Below are 26394 nucleotides of genomic sequence, written 5' to 3'. Positions count from 1 at the left end.
TTGAAGTTGAATACAGAGTTTTTATGGTGTGGCTACCAGGAACCAAGCCTAGTCTATAAAAGGGTCTTTGTGTGTGTCCACTGTGAATATGTTTTGAGCTGTCTGGTCAGGTTAGAATACATAATGGGTGCAATCCGTGACAGATAATTCATCCTTTCAATTAATGATTGTCAGAATTAATAATTGATAAGCTCAAATTGATCAGGTCTGGAAAATATATCTAAGGGGGAGAAAACATGACCCTTTGAGGTCAAGGAGAGAGAGTCTATTACTTGTTTTGCCCCTGCTAGGAAGGCATTAGTGTCATGCAGTGGGTGTTACAGTATGTTGATCCTTTATATGTTTTTGGAAGCGTTTACTGACATTCTAATCATGCTGTTTAGTGCTTTGCTGTCCCCCTCCCTCCCACCGTTAAATGTTTTTTGTATGTTAAATGTGTGTTGTTAAAAACCATGATGGTCAATAAGGGACTGAAAAAAGTATTCTAGCAGGTGCAAAAATCACATTTTGCACCTGCCACATACAGTAAGTATATCCTATTATTCATGTACTACAACACAACATCTAATAACTTTATTGTGATTAGAATAAGATGTTGTGGTGTAATAGTAATAGTAATAGTTACAGTAGTATACTATGACACTCATTAGCTAAATAGAAATTATTAAAATGATAGACAAAATAAAAAATAGTAAAGTCAAGTGTAAGTGTTTCTGTTAACCTCTTATGCACTATTAAAAAAACTTCCCTTGTAAAAGATTTTCAAGAATTCACTTTTCTCACACCTTCTATTTTCTTGGCAAACACACATACTCGACATACACAATGTGAGTATGAGTCAAGAAATCACCTTTTATGGTACAGGAGTTACAGACTATAACCTACACTTTTTACATTATATTTATTTGATTAAAAAAAATACAAATACAATAATTCAAAAAGATATTTGTCAGCTCAGCTCTGTTCAGATGTTAGTCCTGTTTAGTCAGATGACTGCCATATGACTTGTACAATGAGGCGACCACATGTTTGAGTGTTAACCTATATTTAAATATAAATGAAATATAATTAATAAAGTAAATTGTCGATGGGCATCATAGCTCAGCGCCCTGGTAGACAAGGGCCCCTGGGCACTGGCCCCATTGGCCTGGTCCATATCCGTCCATGCTGAGCATACAAAAGCGTTGAAAACATAATGGGGTGAAACCATGTGTCATCGTTTTGTAGTACAGTGAACAAGGTTTCCACCTCACAGTCACAACTCAATCTCTTCCAGTGAATCATACAGTGATAGGCCTATCCTTCTTATAGCTGGTTCTGTTTGGTTGGGTGTAGGCCTAACTATTTTTCAATCATTTGGTGGAGAGGACAGAGGAGACCCATGTGAGTCAGATTTCAGATGAACAGTGACTCACATTGTGAGAGAAGTCTCTTTGCTAGAGGGTATATTAAAGTTTTCCTACTGCATGTGATTCATAGATATTGTTGTGCTGCTGCGCAAAGCAAAACTCGTCCGAAATAAATGACGGTAAACTGCGCCATCTAGTGACCACATGGTGTACAGCACAAATATTTCATCATAATAATAACTAGCTAGGATCATGGGGATTGCAAACGGACCAAATAGACATTTTCATGATTATTACAACATGTAGGTTGAGCCTGTATCTGAGCCTGGTTACATAGGTATAAGTATCAATACTGCAATGTATAAATACTCTGTTACAAGTAAGAGTCCAGAATTCAAAATATAGCTACTTGATTAAAAGTACAAAAGTATTGGTATAAAAATGTACTTAAAGTACCAAAAGTAGAAAGTACTCATTATTCAGAATGTCCCATTTCACAAGTTTTCAAATGTATAAAAATGTCTTGAAAATAGCAGATATATAAGCTCATAATGCTCGCCATGCACGCATTGTGAGCTTAGATCGGCTATTTTCAAATGACCGAAATGTATAGGGCTGAAGTGGTTAATGTATTGTAATAATAATAATCAAAATCTACAAAGTAACAAGTAACTCAAATTTTCAAATAATTGTAGTGGAGTGAAAGTACAATATTTGCCTCTGAGATTTAGTGGAGAAGTAAAAGTACTGAAAACTGGAAATACTCCAAAAAATACCTCAAAAGTGTACTTAAGTACAATACGTAAGTACATGTACTTAGTTACTTTCCACCACTGCACCGTAGGCTAGTAATTAAAGTTGAGAGAGGCAGTCCAACTGTTTACTGCCGGAGCGCTGACATCTGCGTCGTTTTCTCGTTTATTGCTCAGCGCTGATTGGAGGGTTGTGTGGTGACACTGACAGAGAGAGGAGAAGGTGTGAGTGTGTGTGTGAAGAAGTGTTCTTCAGATCAGAGACAGGTAGGGCAGAAGAACCCGACTTTACAACCAGAGAGAAGTGGGATTGTCTACGTTAATGTTCTACCTTTACTTTATGGACAAGTACAAAATAATGTAGGTTACTTTAACTGCTGAGTGCTGAGGATCCGATTTGACTTGTCTGTCTTCAACATAAATTCAGCATCTTGGAGAAAATGAGCGGTAAGTTTGCCAGTTGCAAGGATTATTGTTCATTCTTTACGTTAGATTTTTTGATTGATTGATTGATTGATTGATTGATTGATTGATTGATTGATTGATTGATTGATTGATTGATTGATTGAACAGTTTATTAACAGTTTGCAAAGACAAGCACAGGGAAGTACAGTTCTATACAAGGTCTGTTAAGAGGATTTGAAACCCAAGAAAGCAATATGGCTTGTTTCCATTGAGATACTTTGTACTCAATTCATCGAATAATTGTGAGTCTTGCTTGACACACCTCATTTAGGTAAACAAACACAGATTGACATGTAGCCTATTGCATAATTCACTAGCCTTAGCCTATATTGCATGTGTATATCATAAATCAGCCTATACAGGAAGAGTGGTTACCTGAGAAGTCTGAGCTGAATGTGAAATTGGCTAATTGTCTTCCAAAATGTGAAATGGTAAAGAATGCTATTATAGTAGGCCTATGCTTTGGAAAATGATGTGAAGTAATGTAAAGTATAGGAAGTACCTCACATGGGAAGTCTGGGCACTTCAATGTTAAATTGTCTATTTAAAAAAAAAAGTAATAATAATGATGCTTTGGGAATATGGTCTGAAATTAGGTGAAGTATATATATAATTTGAACATGCTTGAACATTTGACATTTAAGGCTTAATATTTCAATTTCTGCGAATTGCTACAAAACCTGTGGATAGTCATTATGGCATAAACAATAAGTTGAGTGTTATTAGGTCTGATAATGATATTGTCCTGTGAATGGGGGTAGATTTCAATATCGGTGGTATTATAATCAAATTATTAATCATAAATCTGGAATTATGAGTATTCAAAATTAAGAGTCAAAAGTCATTTGAAATGAAAGGGGCACCATGAAAATCAACTTATGAATAAGCACAAGTTTAATTTGTATTTAACCCTTTAAAATTACCAATAAAATAATTATTTTATAAAATAATCAATTATTATTTTATACCAATAAATCTACAAGATCTGAAGGGGAAAGCTTTCTTTACTCGACATATCCTTGCTGATGTGTGTCAACATATCATTGCAGCGTGTTCTATAAAGAAATATAATAATTCAACGTGAGCAATGATCAAACTTGATTTGATATAAAGAATACATAATTTTATTTAATCAAACCTAAGCTAGACATACAAACAAAATGGAAACATTCTTAAATGTAATCAAGGTTTTAGCTGGATTCAGATAGTAACTAAACCTAACTTTAATCCTGTAAGAAAGACAAAGTTAAATGAAATAATCATCAAATGCCATGTAGCTTTAATTTATTTATTCAAAGTTGTTCCTGAGTTACCGCACATCACAGTTGTAATGTGTTGTGTCCAAGCCAAGGTCCAGTGAGTCGTCTGTCCTGGCAACGTGGTGGAAGATTACATGCAAGGCTGCGATCTGGACAGTAGATTCAGGAACAATGTCTATTTGCATTTGCACAGCTCAGTCTTTTGAAAACTAAATTCAATTTTTGGGAAGTTCAGTGATGCATGAAGTCATGGCTCATATTACACACAATGCAATAGTGTCTATTCTAACCTACACAATTATTACAAACCCTTGAATCCAGCGCAGTAAACTACAATGAATGACAAGTAGGGAATGTCATAATTACAATCAAAATCATGATTAATGAATTGAAATGATTAAATAAATGAAACATTCAAACATTATGCCATAAATGGTTATTAATAAGTCAGGGTGTGATATGTGGGATGATAACATAATCCAATAAACAGTATTATGATACAAGATCCTGATTGGGTCCTTATTCAATTCAGGGCTAGTCTGTGTGTCTTCACATTGGGAAGTTTGCATGAAGACAAGCAAGTGTTTTTGTTTTGGGTAATGTTAAACCTTGTGTTTGCAAAATTAGATATGACTTTCATATGTGCCACAAACGTTCCATGTCGAGGAACATTCTTGAGGGTCAATATAGGTCAGGAGGGGGCTGGAGTCATCCTCAGGCCCCACTCTAGTTCAATGTGAGAGAAAAATAAACAGACAGAAGAACTTGCTGTGTCCATTTACTTATCCAATACTGTAAGTGTGGAAACTGGATAAAGTTATAATTGTGCGCTTTTATATCGAGTCTTGATTACTACAATATATCATGCATGTTCAGCTCACAACTATTAAATTACAACTATTACAACAGAAGTTTTATTTAGGCCTATTTTGTACAGGGTAGCCAAGCAGGCTACAATGAGAACTTTGTAAATTGCATGGTCACGGGGTACGTTTAAGGACAAACTCCTTAAAGGTGATGACAGAGATTCCAAGGCATCCATAGGCTTGTCTGAACCTGTCTGTGAACCTACTGTACAGACCTGTGGTGGCACTTCTTTAGGTCTCATTGTTGGCAAATGAGACTGCAGAGAAGACATTTGACTAGGTGGTGGCAAATGTTTAACTTTGAAACTAATATTTGCTAAATCATGACTGCTTGAATAAACAAAAGACTCTTCAGTCAAATAAGTTGTCCCTGTGACATAAAGCAAAACTTTAGATCTGCAACTATTTATAATTTTTCTTTGCGATTATTCTATTGATAGCTTTTTCAATCAATCGAATAATCAAGGAGTGCTGTTTTTATTTGAGTAGCCCTATTTTATACTTCATCGCACAACGGTGTCATACACAAATTGTGAAAATAGCAGATCTACAAGCTCACAACGCATTGCATCGCAATGCAAAATAGCAGATCTACAAGCTGCGTGTTGTGACGCTTTAATAGGTCGGCTATTTTATTTCTTTTAATGTTTTTAATCTTTTTGGAAACATTTCGCCTAACAGAAGATGCCCAAAATAGGGATAGATTAGGCTATTAATTGATTATTGTATTAAATTACAGATTATTGATTATTTTGTATAATCAATTAATTGATTAGGTAAATTAACTGTTGCACCCCTAGTAAACTTCTAACTTCTAATTACAATTGTAGCCTATTTTAACTTTACATTCTGCTGGCTAAAATGTATTTGTTGTACACTGTAGAAGTCAGTATGGGATAATAGCCTTATTTTTTATATCAGTGCGTTTAAATACACTTAAGTTTGCAGCATAGGTTAACTGCACACAGTAAAATCGATTTTACACTGAGGATTTTACTGTTCACAGGATGCACTTGTCACCAGACCCTCCTTCAGCACTATACTAGTAATGCCAGCTGTAAACCATCATTACTATTTTATTAGCTCACAGAGCATTTCTTACAGTTTGTTCATCATGTTGAAAGCCACACAGATAAAACAAGATATTCTGTCTGTTATTGTGTGGGGTTCTGGAGGGCTTGTGTTGATCCTGTTCAGAGTTTTACATTTCAATCAGGTGGTCTGTCTAGAGGCCTACAGTGTTATCATCATTATACCCACCCTTGTATCAATTGTGGTGTTTCAGCACTAAATGAATCTCTTGTGTTGAGATCAATAAAGCACTACCATTAGTTGTAGTAGTCGTAGTAGTAGTAGTAGTAGTAGTAGTAATACTTCTACTACTACAGGCTACTAAGTGCATTTAGTACTAATGGCATTATGTCTGCAATAGGTTTACATTTACTCCTGTCACATCACAGAATATGCAGTATATTATATATTCACAGTATCTCTCTGCCTCAGTGCAAAGGGAAGTAAATGGGGTTGGGAATGTCTTTGTCTGCTACCCCTGGTGTGTTTTTAGTTGGGGGTGAGATGAGTCACGCCAGTGTTTTCATTCCTGTGTTCTGAGTCACAGTAAGCCCTGTCCAGCCGTGAGTCCTCCCCACTTTAGTTTATGATCCTCATAACAGCGCAAACCTTTGCTCCAGACTGATAAAACACTGTGTAAATCATTTGGCTGCTGCCATGTGAATTTATTGCTCACATGTGATTTATGTAAAGTTATTAAATAAAACATAACTAATCTAAACTCTCAGAGGGATCCGTCAGTGGGTCAAATGGAATACTAATCCCTCAGACTGCTATCTGACAGTGATTTCCCCTCAGCATTCCTTGGGAGACATCCAGTTAACATCTCCTTCTCCTCTTCTCACTGTTGTAATGAACAATGCAGCCCATGTCATTCTTTGTGCCTGTAGACTGTCAGTGTTTTTTGGTCGATTAGACATCAGGTCAGTCATCATCACCCTTGAGAACAATTATTGTGAAACTTTACAATGGATTCAAATGATATGTCCCGAAGCTAACCTGAGATCGTTGCATTTGAAATCTGATCTTACTTACTATTATGAAAGGAGTGTTTGTTTCCAAATGATAGCACCACTGACATAACCACTTTAGAGTTTCACAACAATTCTTTCTTCCTACTTCAGCACTGCCAGCTGTAACAATAATGCCTGGTTTAAATGTGGTAGATTAGCCTGATCCTGGATAAAAACAGAATGCTCCTCAGGGAAATTGATTTTGATCTGAACTGGACACGGTCCACGTCCACAAATTACCCTTAAGCAAAATGTATCCTACTTCGTCATACAACAGTGTCACTTGCCAAAAATAACACATTTTCAACTAAGAAACTGCAACGTGTGACGTCCTTTAGTTCAAAATGAGTTACTTTCCACAACGTGTCCCAGCATGACACGTTGTGAGCTTGTAGATCGTCTATTTTCGGAGAGTGACACCTGCACACAGCTAAGTATAACTAAGGCTTTAGGCTTGAACTGTGCATGAAGACTGCAATTGCTTCTCTCTCTTGCAGGCATCAAAGCCTGGATGGGGGATGATGACACAGCTCAGGAGGAGGCACGGCCCTCCTCCCCCTGGTCAGAGGAACGTTGTGAAGAGCTGTGGGACCGCGTGGAGGGGGTTCGACATAAGCTGACCCGCATCCTCAACCCGGCCAAACTCACTCCATACCTGCGTCAGTGCAAGGTCATCGACGAGCAGGATGAGGATGAGGTCCTCAACTCCACGCAGTACCCTCTGCGCATCAGCAAGGCTGGTGAGAGGGAGAGAGATAGATTAGGACAATATTGGATAAAGAGAGAAGCAGGTGGTAGTAGTTCTAGTAGATGAGAGAAATGGTATTTATTAATAGGAACCTAGCTAAAGAATTTGTATTAACCAGTATCTTAAAGGCAAGTAAGTCATTCGCCAAAGTATCCATCAAGTAACCCAGCCACATTGGGTGGTTTAACCAAAAATGACATCGTTCAATGACATTAAAAAGAAACACTGAGATATAACGTCATAAGTCTTTAGAGTGGGTTGTCGGAGAAAAACAGGTGGGTTAAGATAAATAGAGAGAGAGAGAGGGAGTTTTGAAGAGAGAGTGAGATGAAAGACATTGCTGAGCTGACTAAGTCAAGGGGAGTGTAAGAGCAAGAGAAGAGACAGGTGGGGAGTAAAAGAAGAGACAGATGTGAGTCTGTGTAGGGGAGGCAAAGAGATGATACAGGAAATGCGGATGAAAGCAAACATCTGGATTAAAGCCATGTTTGTATCATTGTTTCTTCATTGCCCTTGAGCTATTGTGCGCAAGTGAATGAAGGTTTCAGTCGTAATCAGTTATGAAATTCCTGTGATATCATACAGAATAACTGATACACACTTTTTGTTTCAGCACAATGCTAAAAACACAGACTGTTTTTAGCATTGTGCTGAAACAAAAAGTGTGTCTATTCTTTATCTGTTACTTTAGCTATAGTTACCAATAAAGATAGACGATCGGGTCTTTCACACTCATATTGGATTGGTTCTGATGTTGCCCAGGACGTTTGCTTGACATTCTGCGGGGGCAGGGCCAGCGAGGTCTACAGGCCTTCATGGAGTCATTGGAGTTCTACCACCCAGAGCAGTACACTCACCTGACTGGAGAAAAACCCACACAGCGCTGCTCCCTAATACTGGGTAGGCTTGTGTGCATGTGGGTTTCTATATGTTGGTTCATGGGTCTGTGGGATATTGTGTGTATGTGTGTGTGTGTGTGTGTGTGTGTGTGTGTGTGTGTGTGTGTGTGCGTGTGCGTGTGCGTGTGCGTGTGCGTGTGTGTGTGTGTGTGTGCGCGCGTGCGCGTGCAGAATATGAGACCTCTTTCTCTTCACTTAACCTTAAACCTTTGATGTATATACCCGCCTGACACTTTATCTTATCTCCACCTTTTAGTGTGAATCATGTCATTCTGCTGTGAAGATGATGTGAAAATCTGGTGGCGATTCCCAAGCGTAGAAAGAGAAATCTCTCAATCCACAGAATGAATTGAGAAGTGTAATGTCAGATTTTCACATGTCCTCCTCACAATAGAGTGATAGGAATCATGTTAAGTATCTTTAAGAAATAACTTAACTGATTACCTTATCTTATCTGCTCCCAGATGAGGAGGGTCCTGAGGGTCTGACTCAGTTCCTGCTTCTGGAAGTGCGGAAGCTGAGAGAGCAGCTCAGGAACAGCCGTATGTGTGAGCGACGCCTTTCGCAGCGCTGTCGGGTGGCTGAGGACGAACGCAGCCGCGCCGAACGGAAAGCCCAGGAGTTTCGCCACGACCGCCTGCAGCTGGAGAGGTACGCCCAAATTATCTGGAACCGAGCATGTTCCTCACATCCATATATTCAGGCATGCATGCATAATATATACATACTGTACATACATTCACTGTTTTTGTATTCCCTTTGTTATAGACCTGTATGTGAAAATATAAAATAAAAAAACCTTTAAAAAAAAAAAAATTGAATGAAAATGAATTGATCAATATCTTCAATATTTTGTCTGTGTTGAATCATGTGTGATCAGGCTACGTCAGGACTGGGATTCTGGCAGTCGAGAGCTGGGCAAACTGAAGGATAGGCACCTGGAGCAGGCTGTGAAATATTCCAGGGCCCTGGAGGATCAGGGCAAGTCCGCTGCCCGTGAGAGAGAGCTACTGACACAGGTGAGTAGCAGAAGGAGACAGAAGCTGTCTTTAACGGAAAGATATTTATGAACAGAAAGTGTGCAACTTGGGGTGAAGTTTAGCTAGCTATAAGCCTGAAGTTCATCATTCCTGTTAAGTTGTACAGTGGCCAACAGAAGAAGTCTGTGGTTGCACGGGATAGCTCCTAGGTGTGAATATTTTTTAAATGTATGTGATGTAGGCCATTGCTGGGAAGGAGGACATAGTAACTCTCTATGCACAAGGTTAAACAAGTTTAGACTGGTTAGCTCCATGTTATTTGAAGTGCTCTGTGCAGAGACAACAAATGTTATTATTTGAAGGGTGGGAAGAAAGAGGGCTAAGATGGCAATCTCATGGCACCAAATAACAGCTGGAGGCACTTTTGAAATGAAATTACATCAGTTAGCGTGCAGCTGTCAGAAAGATTCTGATAGCAGGTTGACCCAGTTAGATTTAACTATCTCTTTTTTTATGATTTAAAAATCTGTCTCAACGTGTAGAACAAAACTTAAGAGGTATGCTTCACATGGTTGCCTATACTCTCTATATACTCTCTACAGTATATATATATCTGTATATAGGACAGATGTTAGGCAACAGGCGGCCCGTGGGCCAGAACTGGCCCGCCATCGAGGATATCTGGCCCGGGAAATTATTTAGTAAATAGTTTACAATATGTGAAGGGCCCCAGCTAAATTACTGATAGTTTAGAACTAAATTGACCCTAAAAGGTCTGTACTACAAGTGTGTACAAATGGACACTCTTGTAGTTACAGAGAGTTCAAGAATGTACAAATTTGTGCACTCAGTTATGGGGGTCCATGACCTAAATTTGCATATGAAACTGGGGTTCCTTGAATTTAAAAACTTTGAGAACCCCTGGGTTATAATGTCCAAATAGAGAATCTACCTCCATCTGAAGAATTCCTTCATCCATGTTCAGAGTCAATAACAGGCAGCTGTTTCATACAGTTTCTCTCCATATCTAAGAAGAGACCTTGAGCTCCTATACTATGAAAGAGCTTGTTTATCTACGTTCGAAAGGGAGTCTGTCTGTCTCCAGATATAATTTTTGAACATTTTAATTAACTAAATATGCCCTTTGTACAACATTCAAGTCATTCAAGGCCAGCACAAAATGATTACCCCACACATTTCTATCAGTATGCAGTTATACGGTATACCACACACATCTTTATTAACTTTTATAGCCACAGCATTTGCATAAGATGGTCAGTCAAAGTTCCAGTTCTTAAATTAAATTCATTGATTATGTTCTGGCCCTTCATCTACTGACTTAGAGAAAAAACTGTCCCGAGGCCAAACGTACTTGCCGACCCCTGGATATACATACCATATGTGTCTGCTCAAAATATATCCCTCCAAACCCAGGCAACACTAAACAACAGCAATGATGCTGTGCCATTCCAAACACAGATAGAAGAGCTGAAGGCCGGACCGATGGAGGCAGAGAAACAGACTCCCAGCGCTGCAGCCAACAACACCCTGTCACTCAAAAGGAACAGTGTGATTTGCAACAGTGGTAATGCTGCTCCACCTCCATTACCAGAAAAGCCGCTGCACCGTATTGATATACACAAGGCTGGGAATACTGGAGCTCAGGTGAGAATTTAAAGGAACACTGTCACACTGTTCGAATGCGTTTCAGTTAATTTTTCATGATTATAGTATATAGAAACAACAATATTGAAAACAATATCGAAACATCATTTACATCAGCCGCTTGGGAATGAGAAGGTTCTCGGTTTGATCCCCAGCTACCCCTGGGTTAGTGTCGTAGTGTCCTTGAGTAAGACACTTAACCCCTACCTGCCTCCGATGAGAAGGTTGCTTCCTTGCACACCATTGGTGTGAGTATGTGCGTGAACGGGTGAATATAATGCAGATTGTAAAGCGCATTGGATAAAGCTGCTACTGTATATAAATGCACCATTTACAATTTTACACTTGGAAGACTGCTCCGTTTTATGGCTGCTAATGGAACATTAGCTTATTGTCGGTATTGGCCGAGAACGAGGGTGTCTATCCCCTTTTCAATGCAGTAGACCGCTGGGAGATGGATTGCTGAGGTGGAACACAACACCTACCGTCAGCTCCCTGTACTTACTGCACGACAAAGTTACCCAAACCACGCTCTCCTCATATCCTTCTTGATGCTAGTTTACTATGCAGTGGGTAATGATTTTCTCTCAAGTCTGCTAAATGAACCCTTTTAGGACAAAAATAAAATCATGTGGGGAAAAATGGTTGCATTTAATCAATTGTTCTGGGATAGTTTGCTGTAAATGGAATTTAAGTACATCTGTTCTAAAACAGGTGCAAAAATGTACAACATACATCACCAACATCATTCTTAAATTTCAAACAACGCAATTGAATGAGTGCTACCAGGAGTCCCTATAAGGTAAATGTAAATGTTCCAGAATTTAATTGATTGCCACTCTTGAGGATTATTAGTCCACACATCAGCAGACACTCTTTATGGACATTCTTGAAGTCCACAAAGTGTACATTTTTGCTTATAGCGCGCCAGCGCACTTGGCTGGAGCCCGCAAATGTGTCAGCTAAAAAGGCATATAAATCAAGATAACCACAGAACATCCAAGAAAGAAGCACTGGTTTGCCTTTTTTCAATGGGGTCTATGCACTGGGTTGCACCTGCACATTGTTGAGAATTGCTCATATGCTTACTCTGCTTCACTCTGGATCAACCTAACTCATTTATAGTTAACACTATCAGGATGTAATCAAAATGACATTGAACAAGTGCCCCTTCCGATATTTCAAGAGCACTTTTATCTATGAAAGTGGATATTCTGGCTAAAACCTTTACTTTTTGGTTGACCTTTATGATAACTATTATGTGAAGTAAAATGAGCATTAATTGTGAGTTCTTCACTTCTTTATAACTCCCTGTGGCCTTGAAGTCATCTGAAAGTATAAGCAAAACACTCCACTCTGCTAAATAATTTGTGCAATTACAATTATCTAATTAGCAGATGCTCTGTTAAGTTGTCCTCATGTTCTAAAATGAATATCCCTATTGGAGACTCTGTTGTGCTGTGTATGGCATATGCTACTTTTTTATTATATAGATATTAATATATAGATATTGTATTCTATATTTCTATTCCCAACACAGTGAAGTTAATTTGCCCATGTAAGGAGAATAACATTTCTGTTCTATTTTTATGTTAGGCGCTGATGGATATTTTACGGCAGGATCGGAGGGAGGCGGCAGAGCAGAGGCAAGAGCTGTGTAATACCATCACTAAACTACAGGAGGAGCTAGAGAGCTCGGAAGATCAGAGAGACAAGGTTTAGACAAATGCTGTTTTTACCATTAATTTACCATCCATCTATTTAATGTCTGTTGTTGTCATTCAGCTTCTCAAAACCATATCAGTATGGTGGATGTCAGAGCCAACCTGAACATTACCAATGTTTATTGCTAATAATCAACCAGACTATTTATTGCTCTACAAAATCAAATGTTTTAAATTAGAATGCTCCCTTTGACCGGAGGTTGTCGCCCCTGTGAAATGTTATGTCGTATAGATGGAGTCCCAGTTTGAGCAGCTGCAGCTGAAGGTGAGGACACTTCAGCTGGACTGGGAGACAGAGCAGAAGAGAAGTGTGTCTTACTTCAACCAGATCATGGAGCTGGAGAAGGAAAGGGACCAGGTCAGTGGGTGGGAACCTTTGAGCTTTGCACAGAAAATCCTTTCTTTTTGGCTTCCCATAAACCCTGTTTCTCTTCTCAACCCTTTCCACCTGCCTCCAGGCTCTACGTAGTCGGGACAGCTTGCAGCTGGAATACACAGACTGTCTTCTGGACAAGAATCGCCTGCGTAAGCGCATCGCAGAGCTGCAGGCCAACCTCGAGCACCAGCAGAGAGAGCTGGAGAGAGAGCGAGAGAGGAGCCAGGAGCAAAGAGAGCAGAGCAGCCCACTGCACTGTGTGAGTACAGGGTAGATGTATGTACGTATGTGTCTGTCTGTCTGTCTGTCTGTCTGTCTGTCTGTCTGTCTGTCTGTCTGTCTGTCTGTCTGTCTGTCTGTCTGTCTGTCTGTCTGTCTGTCTGTCTGTCTGTCTTGTCTGTCTATCTGTCTGTCTGTCTGTCTGTCTGTCTGTCTGTCTGTCTGGCTGTCTGTCTGTCTGTCTCTCATATACACAAATAGTCTGCAAAAGTGATGCAAACTCTGTATCACCACCATTGTTCTTATTATTACAGTTCTGACATTACAAGTCTGGACAGCGCACAAAGAGATATAATAGGTTAATTGATGGTTAAGAAAATGTAAAATTGTATGGTTTTGGCAGACTACTGTACATCAGATTTTATGAGTTGTTTCTGCATTTGTGTGCATAGACTTAAATTAGGAATAAAAGAATCCCTCAATGGTACATAAAAGCAAGGCAAGTTTATTTGTGGAGTACATTTCAGAAACACGGCAATTCATTGTGCTTTCCATAAAACATTAAGTGAAGGAAAAACTGACATTTGAATTCAGTAAAAAGGAGATACAAAACACCTATCTCCTTAGTAGGATACACCTATTCAGGACACAGCAATAAAAAACACAATATAAAAGGACATTTGAATACAGTAAAAACAAAAATAAAAGGTAAAAATGAGGGAGTAAAATCATTTAAAACGAAGTTCCAGCAGACCTGCAGTTTTCAGATCTAAACAGGTGGACACACTGAACAGCAGCACAAGAGCAGCATGATAGTGAATCAATTAAGGTTGAGTGAGCACGCCATAGAAATGCTTGAGGGGTGTGAATAACGGAACTCACATTGCACATTTTAAATATTTGACCATAAAACTTTGTATTTGTATGCTCCCTTTGATTGTCGCTTATTCTCTATATCCTTTCCTGTCTGGTCTCAGTCTCACCTGTCCCTGTGCAGTGAAGATCAGTGCTATGGTCCCTGCTGTTCCCTAGGCTTGGAACTGACCCCACAGTCCAATGGCACGCACCCGCTGCTACGAAAGGTCTGTGTTCACTTCAATCTGCATGGACATTGTCACGATAAGTTCAAGTTCAGGCATGAAATTGATATTCACACTAATATGCCTGTTCACAGCAACATTATTACATAACTTTGTTGAATACTCGATTCTGATTGGTCAATCAAGACATTCAACTGTCTGTTATTTTTGAATAGCAGGCCGCTGTTCTGTTCTGCCTCTGTTTACTTGCTATGTTAGTGGAAGATTCTAAGCTGAATCAAGATTTTGTGTGAAATTGATAATTTTGTTTGTAAGTAGTCATCATGTAACAAGTGAGATAATGTGAATTGTATCCCTTACTTAATATCAGCAGTCATGGATAATGTACAGCATTAGTTTTCTTTGTCATAATGTGTAATCCTGTGCTGTTCATGCACAGTAACCCTTCCCTTGCATGGAAAGGGATCTGCAGGGCTCAGCTCTGATAAAGACTACAAGTGCCCCAAATAACACATTTGAAGTGTGTGTAATGGCATGCCTTTTCATGCTCTCTTTGTCAAGAGAAGCGACTGTGTGACTGTTTAAAAATTTTTGTGCTAGTGATGGACCTTGTTGTTTTGTAGTTGTAAGAGTTGTTGTCAAAGATTAGGCTTATGTAACTATGGTGAGCATGCTGATACCTGTACTATAATGCCTGCTGAAATTCTTCCTTTGCGTGTCTTTTCTGTGCCACAGTCGCCCTCTAGAGGTCAAGCCACTGCAAACTCTGTAGGTAAGCTTAGTAATTATCTCACAGTTGATAATGGGAATACCTGAACAAGAGGAACAAATATATTTTGTCTTTACTTTTAATTAAATATTGTTTATCATTTCACAGATTCCCCTTTCAACTCAGAGGAGAATCTTCTGTCATCAGTGAGTTTTTCAGCTCACCTCGACACTCTGATGTTTGAATGATTGATTGATTGATGTACTTTATTTAGTGAGACATGAGAAACAGTACAGTAAGGTCTACTAAACTGGATAACTCATAAAGCACTAAGCTTGTTTAAAATGAGATCCCCACGCACACAAATCATGATGACATATAAGAGACAGACAGATATACACTACTATACAGAACGTCATACAATCAGCTTACAGGGTACTGGTATGAAAAATAAGAAATATGTACAAGAAAAAAAAGAAAAACGTTCGGGGAAGGGGGGGGGGGGGCGTGAACATACAGGTTTAATTTATTTGATTCATAATGAACCTTCACTTCTTTGAATGTATGTTTACCTGCGTACCTTCAGACAGAGGACAATGAAAAGGAAATAAACAGGCTGTCTACATTCCCCTTCCCTCCTTGCGTGAATTCCATCAACCGACGATTCACCACCGAGTGAGTTTACTTAGTCCAACGTCACCCTTTTCCCAGAAAAGCATTTAATCTGTGTCAAACACGTAACCTCTATTTCTTTTATTTTATTTAAAGGTTTGACTTGGACTCATGGGGCAGTGATGAAAACTTTACAGGTGAGTTTGATCCCGTCATGTATCGCATGGTCATGTTTTACAGGCTTATATGGTACGGACCAATACACAAAAATCGGGAGTGCTAATTTATTTTTTACAGAAGAGTCCATGTCAAATCTTCAAATGGAAGAAAATAAAAAAAAATCTTTAAAGGGACTACACCATGAATTTTAACCTTTTCTTCTTTTTTGTGTGTTTTTGGTCTCCCCTACCTCTCTTCTATCCTCAAAAATACCCCAGTTTGAACACTCAGGCTTTCACTGCAAATCTGGGGTTTTCTGTAAATTGGTCTAAAACAGGCCAAACTGATTTGGTCCCCCTGCCTACGTCACGTCAGGGAACAATTCCTCCCTTTTTCAGTTCCAACAAAACTTTTTCTTTTTTTTCTTTTTCCACACAGAACCAGGAGATAACATGCATACAAACTGGCTCAATAGCGCCCCGTGCCAAACAGGACAATGTGGTATTGCAGGTGAAAGTGCTTTATAAGCCAGAGAGAAGTTAGTTGGAATGAGTATATCTGAGGCTTGATTTAGGCTCAAACCTTTTGAAAAACGTTTGAGGGACATAAACAATATGATTTGAAATATTATTATTTTTTTTTAAATTCATGGTGTAGTCCCTTTAAAGAAAAGTTTATATTTTAAAGATAATAACAAATGGACCTGTATGTATACTTACGGTAGTTACTGTGTAAAAATGAAAAAGCAATTGGACCAAATGTAGTCCTAAACTCGGGGTCAGATAGAGTTAATATCTATATACAGTGTGTATAAAAAATAGCATTACATCGCATATATATATACAGTATATATGGTTATACAATATACTGCTACACAGAAAAATAGGCTTCATTTTGTTTCAAATAATTTTAAGTGACTTTTTGGCACATGCCACATTGTCCTGCATGGTAAACCAAATCAAACGGTTATCCAAGAAGGTTAGAAAGTATTTTTGAAATACAATTGACCTGGTTCCACACCATCTAGAAAATGTCTTTTCTGACATTATTTGTTGTGTTTCAGGTGAACAGGGTGAGAGTGAGCCTTCTTTGTGGGATTCTTGGAGCTCACTGAGCTCTCATCTCTTCCCCCCTGATCTAGTCAACCTGCCTCCAGTCCCTCCACACAAACCTAAGCCAAATATTCTAGGGTAAGCCAATGACATTTACATTTCTGTCTAATAAAGTATTCAACCAACCAATCAATCAATCAATCAATCAGTCTAGGGGTTGGTGTCGCAACCCTAGAGACTGCTGCTCCTTTTACCCATGGTTTGAACATTGCCTTTATTGTACATATTTCAAACAGCTAAGAATAAAATGACACATTTACAGTAAGGGCCTAAGGGTGGCACTATAGGAAGGGTAATTTGGTCACCATAATCAGTAGGGTTCATCCCTTTGGGAGCATGAAGGTGCACAACAAATTCCATGGCAATCAAGCCAGTGGTATTCAAGATACAGTATGTTGTTTAGGACTAACAGTTGACGGACTGACCGACTGCCCTACATCACCATCCTTAGAGCCCTGCCGCTAGCGGGGCTAAAACACTACAGTCTTATTGTCCTGGCTTAACAGTCTTATTACACTTGGTAGACTATCAATTCTACCCTTTCACCCATTGCCAATAATACTTAGGTGCTCAAAGGACTTTACACAGTTTCTTTGTTCTATACATACCACTGAAATGCAACTTGCTACATTTACTTGCACCTATTAAACTAAAGTATTTTTCCTCCTTCCCTGTCCTCATCCTCCGCCTCTTTCAGGGTGGAAACCCCTTCTCCATCATCAAGCCCACCCACCAAACTGAAACCAGGAAGATCCAGTCTAGCTGATGGTATCACAATTGTCGGGGGCAACCAGACTGGGATCTTTGTCAGCAGTGTGAGAGCTGGGTCACCTGCTGAGAACTGTGGACTGAAGGAGGGTAGCGAGCTACTGGAGGTGTGTTAAAATGTGTGTACGAGTGTGTACATTAGTGACTGACAGTGTGTTTGAATGTGTGCTTGGGTATGCATTAAGGACTTGCACTGGTAATTGCCCAATTAGAGCACAGACCACTTAATCCCAACACTCTGGGGATTGATTCCGGCTGGATGGTTGTGTTGCCCATCATCCCTGCATTCTGCTCTTGGTTTCCTGTCTCTACACTGTCCTGTTTACTTACAGCACAAATTCCTGTGAAGAATTCTGGATCATCAAACACAATTCAAGTGTGTATCTACGGAATCAGTTTCCATTCTCCAAATCCCTCTTTGTGTTTCTCTCAACTCTGCCCAGCTGGAGCGGGTGCTGTTTGGTGGGGGCAGTGTACTGCTGGAACAATGCACTGGAGAGGTGGCCCATTTTTCTCTACAGTGGTGGACTGAACCTTTATCCCTCAAGCACAAGACCAATATAGAGGGTGAGCTTCATCTTACCTTGATTTTTATATTCACTCTAGAATTAGCAGGCCTATTTCACTGCTACATTCGCCGAGGTTGCAATGACAATTTGTGACATTGTCATTACACCAGGCCAAGACACCTACCCAATACCTATCATTCTCTACTTGTAATATCCTACTATAATTCTACAAAGCTCTGTAGTGGTGAGGTGGTGAGGTGGTGATGTGGCGAGGTGGTGAGGTGGTGAGGCCAAAATTTGATTGATGTGGCGAGGTGGTGAGGTGGTGAGGCCAAAATTTGTTCTGCCCGGTTCTCCTCAGTGGCTGGAGCAATTGATCTGAATTTGCACACAGCCATTGACCATTACCATGTGTATGGAACAGCAAAGCCTGTTTTTCAATTTCACCAAATCTCAGCTGTTTATTAGCGTTTTTATGTAAAAGAATGTCGCCATGGTTACGGCTGCCCAGCTGTGGGATGGCCCCGCGAGCTATGGGACGAACTGGCTCCCAGGTTGCCAGATCATGTGCGCATATCCCCCCACGGGTATGGACTAGTAATACATAAATAAATGAAATAAACTATAGCCTGTCAACTGGAAGGATTTTATGTGCTTAGCTTGTCTTGCTTAGCACACGTTTTATGTGAAGTATTAAGACAAAGATACTTTCAATTAAAGTTACGCTAGGTAACTTTTTTTTATGTTAATACAGTATAACTACCCTGGTTAGTTTTGTGTCTACTTCTGTTAAAGCTAATGTGGACATAAAAAAGTAATTTGTCATTATACCCATATATTACAACATCTTTTCAGCTTACTGGACAAGAGTTTCTCTTTCCTTTAGTCAGGCTTCAGGGCAGAATGATGCTAAGCTCCCCTGTTCTTGTCCTCAGCGTACTCCAAATTATGCTCTCAGCTCTCCTCGTCCAGTTTCCTGGGAGCCGACTCCTTCTATGTGCGTGTCAATCTGGACATGGATCCCCACGGCGATCCACCCTGCTTTGGGGCACGCTGTGATGACATCTTACACGTGACAGACACGCGCTACAACGGAAGGTACCAGTGGCACTGTTCCGTTGTGGAGCCACGCACAGCCAAGCCCCTGCAAGCGGGGGCCATGCCCAACTACAACAGGTGCAGTACACAATGACGTGGTTCAGTACAGTATGTCTTAGTACTGTTTCATTTTACTGTTCAAGTCAGTGATTAATCCTTAACCCTAGGCTTCGCCTCCTGCTGACCTTTAGCACTTGATCTAGAACCTGGGCCTTACCATAAATCAAGGCCTAATCCTAAATCAGGGATACTTTGGCTATGATGTCAAATGCCTCCATTACACCATATTGAAATTATGGTTAGTGAGGATTGGTGATGTTTTTATGGTCTTGAACAAGGTTTGTTTGTATGTATGTCTGTCAATTAAAACTAGACCAATCACAGGTTACAACGCAGAACCTTAACACCGCGTTCTGATTTGTGCGGCTTTGTTCACAAACTGCACACATACTGTAGTAATTTACTTGCAGCCATGATTACAATGGCCATAGTAAAATTCCCATCCCTGATTCAAATGGATGAATTAAAAGTTCATGCATTGCAATATAATGGTATGTGGATTGTGAGAGGACAATATCAATTTGGATTATTCTTTATCTATTCTAGAGCCCAGCAGTTGTTACTAGTGAGATTAAGAACCATGGCCTTGGAGCAGAAAAACTTTAAAAGGAAGGTGGTAAGTCTCAAGTCTCCTCATGATAATTGTCATTAACTACATGTTATAACTGTGGTCATCATATAATCAAAACTTATAAAACTGTTAACCATTCATGTTTATCCATTTCCTACATGTAGCTGTCAAAGAAAATGCCTGGTCGTATACGATTGGTCAAAGCTGTGGCTCCCAGCTGTCGAGGGATTGGTTCATCACCGCAGGTCTTGTACACACTTAGCCACCGTAAGCTACGACCACAATAATATTATCATGATTAAACATAAAGCTAGATGCTAAACATTGTACCATGTGATAGCTATTTATGTGAATACAGACAAAGATATTTTGTTTTGAAATGTGCCTCTGTATATGTGACTGTGGGTTCATGCAGTGGTGGAAAAAGTACTACATTTTTTACTTAAGTAAAAGTATCAATACTGCAATGTAGAAACACTCTGTTACAAGTAAATGTCTGGTAATAAAAAATTACTTGAGTAAAAGTACAAAAGTATTGGCTTCAAAATATACTTAAAGTACAAAAGTAAAAGTACTCTACGCAGAATGTATCATTTCACAAGTTTTCAAATGTATACAAATCTTTTGAAAATAGCAGATCTACAAGTGTAGCTCACAATGCGTCGCATCACGACGCATTGTGAGCATTGTGAGCCGAAATGTACTGTATATGCGGCTGAAATGGGTAATGTGTGTTTTGTAATAATAATCAAAATCTACTAAGTAACTAGTAACTAAAGTTTTCAAATTGTAGTGGGGTAAAAGTATAATAATTTCCTCTGAGACGTGGTGGAGTAGAGGTAAAAGTACTGAAATTTGTACTTAAGTACAGTACTTGAGTAAATGTACTTAGTTGCTTTACACCACTGCATGCATTTGTGTCCGGGTAGCTCAGTCGGTAGAGCTCTCGCCTTCAGACCACAAGGTCATGGGTTCGATCCCGGGCAACGCCAACTCAGCGCATGAGTAGCACGGCTTGGGTGCGGTAAGTCGTGCGGTAAGTACTGGGAGCTGAGGATAGGTGTGGCGCTCCACCTCAGCAATCCATCTCCCAGGGGTCTAGCGCATAGTAACGGGGACAGACTCCCGCGTGTTACTCGGCTGATACCGACAATAAGCCATCTCCCGACCTACTTACTTACTTACTGCATGCATGTGTGTACAGTATAAACGTCAGCATCTGTCTTTCTTCCCAGGTCATGAGGAGCACTTGATCCCTTACAGTCTGGTCCAACCAGTTCAAGTTCAGTCTAAGAGGCCGGTCATCTTTTCTCCCTCATTGCTTTCCCGTGGGCTCATAGAGAGACTGCTGCAGCCTGCAGAGTCTGGGCTGGACTTCAACACATGCCCACCAGGTACACACACACACACACACACACACACACACACGTGTGTGTATATATATATGCTGACTATAACATATATCCTATGTTAACTCTTTGACTGCCAGATCAATAGTGTAATAGTGTGCCACTGCTGCCAGCAAAAACAGCAATTTTACTGTACCTTTGAAAAATCATGGAATATTCTCTGTGACGTCTGTCTCCTCACAAAGATGGGCTCGTTACACACACAGTAGTGATGTGCGGGTCGGGTTTTTCATGACCCGCCCCGCCCCAACCCGCCACGGAACCGAACCCGCCTCAACCCGCCCCGCGAACCCATATATAAATCTATGGCTCAACCCGCCCGCGACCCGCGGTGGGAATATATATATATATTATATAGCGCTCTTTTAAAGGGATACTTCACTTTCGGCGGGGGGAAACATTTAAAAAATATATTAAAAATAAATGAAAAAAGTAATGGAAAATTCATGGCCCCCTCACGCATTAGAGTGTCCTACTAATGTGTGAGGGGGCCTTTATTTTGCCATAACTTCTTTCATTTTTTTTTAATATATTTTTTTAATGTTTATTTTATGTGAAAGTGAAGTATCCCTTTAAGTACCCAAAGTGCTTTAAATGTCTACAGTAGCACAACATTGTCATGGGCTAAATAAACAAGCATGTTGTTCAAAATAGTTTTTCTTTTTTTTTTTTTTTTTTTGAGAGCGGCTGACCCGCTCACCCACAGCCCGCATAATTGCCTCTGAAATCCTGACTCGACCCGCGGGACCCGCGGGTTACGGGTCGGGTCGCTCATCACTAACACGTCGTAGTAGAGGGAAAAAAAAGAGGGAGAAAAAAATGCCCGAACTCTAGATGTGAGGGCCACGTAGCAGCCCGAACCTCTAGTATATATATATATGCTGACTATAACATAATAACCTTCTGCAACTAAAATATTATTTGCACTGATTGTGTTTTGCAGAGCCCATCCAGGCCTCAGAACAACATGATAAGAGGGTTTTCCTGTTACACTCTTCCACTCCAGAGCAGGCTTTGGGGGTACGGCTTCAGACAATACAGGATGTCATCAGTCAGGTAATGACCATTTTTACTTACTTACTTACTTACTTAGGCCTTTAAATTTCCTGAGGAACGTAGGCCATTGATGAAACTCCTTCATCCTCTCCGGTCTTGTGCCCTCCGCTCCAGTTGTTGCCATAACAGCCTTTGAGTCTTGCGCCTTCATCTCCTGTTCTGTGGTTCTTCTCCAGGTGGCTAAAGGTCTTCCTCTTTTACTCCTGCCTTGTGGATTCCATGTTAGAGCCTGTTTTGTAATTGAACTATTATGTCTTTGGAGTGTGTGACCTATCCAGTTCCATTTCCTCCTCCCGATTTGTATTTCTATAGTGTCTTGTTTAGTGAGGTCCCATAGGTTGACTTTGGAGATGGTGTTGGGCCAGTAGATTCCTAGGAGGCGTCGGAGGCAGGTTGAAGAATGTCTGTATTTTGTTGAGTATGTTGGTGGTTATCTTCCAGGTTTCAGAACTGTAGAGTAGGGTGGATTTGACATTTGAGTTGAAGAACCTATTTGTGGATCATTTGGATGGGTATGAAAATGATTGGAACTGGTCCATTTGTTCTCCTCTGTGGGTTCCACTTTCCGGAGGTGCAAGCCAGTAATTCAAACTATGCCTTTTGTTTTCCCCAAATACAGGCTTGTATTATTTCATTTGTCTGAAAAAATAATTACTCCGGGGATATCTATCGCTCTGCTGGAAGGGGACGGGGGTTCTGGGCAGAGAGGTTTTGTTAGCACTGCTGCTCAATAGTAGCGTACCACTATCTCCAGACTCACATCAGAATATTTACCTGAGTTTGGGCATATAGATGCAGTAATTAGCATTTGAGTACGATGGCCGTCCATATTTATTTGGGCCGGAGAGACGAGTACAGACCCAACAAGCAGAGAGGGGAGACTGCACTGTCTGTTGTTGTCGTTGCGTAGCGTTGTGTCGTGCATTTTGTTTATTACAAAGATCACAAAGAAAAATTGTTCATTTTTCATATTTCTAAATTGTGCCTGTGAACGGCATTTTTATTTATGAAAATATTGCTTTTTTCTTTCACTTATGCTGTTTGGCTAGCCCAGTCAGAATATAAGGTGCAATAAAAAAAATTGTATTCACCTGTTTCCTAGGCTGTGTGTTTTCCACTTCCTGTCGATTTGATCCAATGAAATCCAATGGAACTGGTCAGATGACCAATGATATCCAATGAAATCGACAGGAAGTTGAAAACACACAGCCTAGGAAACAGGTGAATATAGTAAAACAGGTTATCCTGCGATGCCTATTTCTGTATTTTGTTTTTCATCCTGCAGTTGGCAGTATTGTGGCGTTATGACCAGTGGCGTGTCCAGAGTTTTTTGACTGGGGTGGCCCTATTGAGGCCTGCACGCACACACACAGGCACGCGTAATTATGCACACGCGTGCGTACACACGCACACAATAGCGTTTTTGTCTCCACTACTATGCATATATGAAAACTAACATTGCAGTGTCTTCTTTGGGGTTTTTGTTTCTTTTTTTTACTCTAATTTCTCTATTTTCGAGAGAGATATTTTCTTTTTTCAGACAAGACAGTATGTTCAAGTCTTACAACAGAACAGATATTAAAGTTTATTTAAAAGACAATTTGGGGAATCAGAGCACTTGAAATGTGGGTCTACAAGACGCAAAATAATTGAATATATGAATGATTCTAACCACAGAGATGACTGCTAAGATCACCAAGATAATAGCCAACAGTGTCAGGGTCATTAAGTAAAAGTAAAAAAAGAAGAAAAAAGATCAGATCAGATCAGTTTTCTTAAAAGTTCTGCTCAAACTAGTCTCTCTCTGTCTCTCTTGCTGTACGAAACATCCCTTCCCTGTCATTTACATTCTGTGGATTGCTACAATGGAACTTATGGAAGAAATGTAATTAGGGCTGAGAGTTCTGTTGAACTGAAGTGATGTGTTCTATCTATTTCTACTTTGCTCCATGTAATACCAGGGACAACCCCCCTCTTGCCATGCAAGAGAGGGCCAGATTTACTATGTAGCACTCTAAGTCCACACTGTCTGGAAAACTTGTACGCTACACAAGTTGAGACTTGACATGAGATTTGATCATAGCCTCCGCTCACGTCCAAACTCATAAATGCTGACCTTTGCGTGGAAATGACAGTACGCCCAGTCTTCTGTCATACATTCATCGTTTTCAGACTAAATGCTAAAATGGTATTTATATAGCGCCTTTCTCCAAAGTACTTTACAATCATTCACACACACACACACACACACACACACACACACACACACACTCACTCACACACACACACACACACACCAGTGGCAGTTGAATGCAAGACACCAACCTGTTCATCGGTAGCAGTTAAGGGCTCTGTGTCCTGCTCAAGGACACGTCGATATGCAGCAAGGAGTGAGGTGCCGGGAATCAAACTGGGAACCTTTCAATTCCAAGATGGCCACTCTACCTCCTGAGTCACTGACACCCACTCCTACTCAGTGTACATTATTACTTTATCTATGTTTTTCTCCCTTTCTACCTCTACGTCTCTGAATGTCTCAGGATAAACACTGTCTGTTGGAACTGGGGCTGGCCAGTGTGGAGGGTCTTCTGAGACAGGGAGTTTACCCCATCGTCATCCATATCCGACCTAAGAGCAAAAAGCACAAGAAACTAAGGTAGAGATCCATTTATGACATTTTTCCTGTGTTGAAACAAATTAAGTATAGCACATTACAATTCAATTATGATTATATTAATGTCAAATGTGAGAATTACCTATAAGCCTTAGAAAACAATGTTAAAATGTAAAAACAAAAATATCATAATTTTTTTATTAATTAATTAAATGTAATTTGTTCTTAAAGGACGACTTCACCTATTTTCAACCTATCTTTATATAATTGGTCCTCACTAATGCTCATAATAATATGGTACAATTTTTGTCTATTCACTCTGTGTCTCTCAAAGGAGGCCTGTGGACAGTTCAGAAACCCGCCTACCAGTGACATCATCGATGGGGAATCCAAGCTAATAGAAACTGCAGGATTTCTATTCCTGGAAAGTTAGCATGCTATAATGGAAGCCATTGTTCTCGCGTTAATAAAAATCTAATTTAAAAAATTGAAATCTTGTTTGAGAACATAAATCTGCTGTTGTCACTGGTAGGAGTTTCTGAAGTGTCCACAGCCCTCCTCTGAGACACAGACAGAGTAGAAAAAAATTGTACCATTTTATCATAAATGGTAAATGGTGCATTTATATAGCGCTTTTATCCAAAGCGCTTTACATTGATTGTGCCATTAACCCATTCACACACACATTCATACACCGATGGCGGAGGAAACCATGCAAGGCACCAACCTGCTCATCGGGAGCAATTAGGGGTTCAGCGTCTTGCTCAAGGACACTTCGACACTAACTCTAGGGGAGCGCTCCACACCGCCCCGCCCCACCCCACCCCGGGAGCATTAGTGAGGACCAATTATATTGAAAATGGGTGAAGTCGTCCTTTAACCTGCTTTTTTATTTACCTTCTTAATTCCTACTCTTTACAGGAAGTTCTTTCCAAGGTGCTGGGAGGAGGGTGTGATGGAGGAGGTGTGCCAGGTTGAGGAGCTACAGCTGGAGACGCTGCCACTGCTCTACCACACCCTGGAGCCCAGTGCCTGGAGCAGCACAGACGAGCTGCTGGCTGCCATACGCAGTGCAATATACAGCCAGCAGAGGGCGGTAGCCTGGCTCGAACTGGACAGGCTACAGTAGAATCCACTGGGTGGAGATGCTTGTTCTAAAAACAGAATCTTCAATCCAAACGTGTTTTTTATACAAAGCAGTCTCTCCTATGTTAAATAAAGCCGACATCCTGTTTAAAATGGTCAAAATGACGTTTGATAGTCCTTGAAAAAAAAAAAAAAAAGAGATTAA

The 26394-nt window shown here is 40.1% G+C and overlaps 1 protein-coding gene across 1 annotated transcript; it reads left to right on the top strand.

The window, feature by feature from the left end:
- Positions 1–2367: 2367 nt before the first annotated feature.
- On the top strand, positions 2368–26394 carry LOC308098502 (caspase recruitment domain-containing protein 11). Its single transcript, XM_080446888.1, has 24 exons — positions 2368–2548; positions 7273–7515; positions 8286–8423; positions 8887–9073; positions 9303–9441; positions 10882–11067; positions 12664–12783; positions 13024–13149; positions 13250–13426; positions 14364–14468; positions 15162–15198; positions 15304–15341; positions 15722–15810; positions 15904–15944; positions 16970–17096; positions 17716–17893; positions 18230–18353; positions 19231–19471; positions 20000–20069; positions 20189–20291; positions 21260–21418; positions 22377–22489; positions 25030–25145; positions 26025–26394. Exons 1-24 carry the CDS (start codon positions 2542–2544, stop codon positions 26230–26232), a joined length of 3072 nt encoding a protein of 1023 aa, XP_080303014.1. The 5' UTR covers positions 2368–2541; the 3' UTR covers positions 26233–26394.

This window comes from Gymnoscopelus braueri (assembly GCF_963280865.1).
Source record: "Gymnoscopelus braueri genome assembly, chromosome: 13".
NCBI lineage: Eukaryota > Metazoa > Chordata > Actinopteri > Myctophiformes > Myctophidae > Gymnoscopelus > Gymnoscopelus braueri.
The sequence above is the reverse complement of the archived record's forward strand: the minus strand, read 5'-3'. Positions and strand labels throughout refer to the sequence as shown.

Coding starts and splice junctions, on each gene's coding strand:
- LOC308098502 (XM_080446888.1), top strand. Junction 9,442..10,881: donor AGAGAGAGCTACTGACACAG/GTGAGTAGCAGA, acceptor TTCCAAACACAG/ATAGAAGAGCTGAAGGCCGG. Junction 20,292..21,259: donor CTTGTACACACTTAGCCACC/GTAAGCTACGAC, acceptor CTTTCTTCCCAG/GTCATGAGGAGCACTTGATC.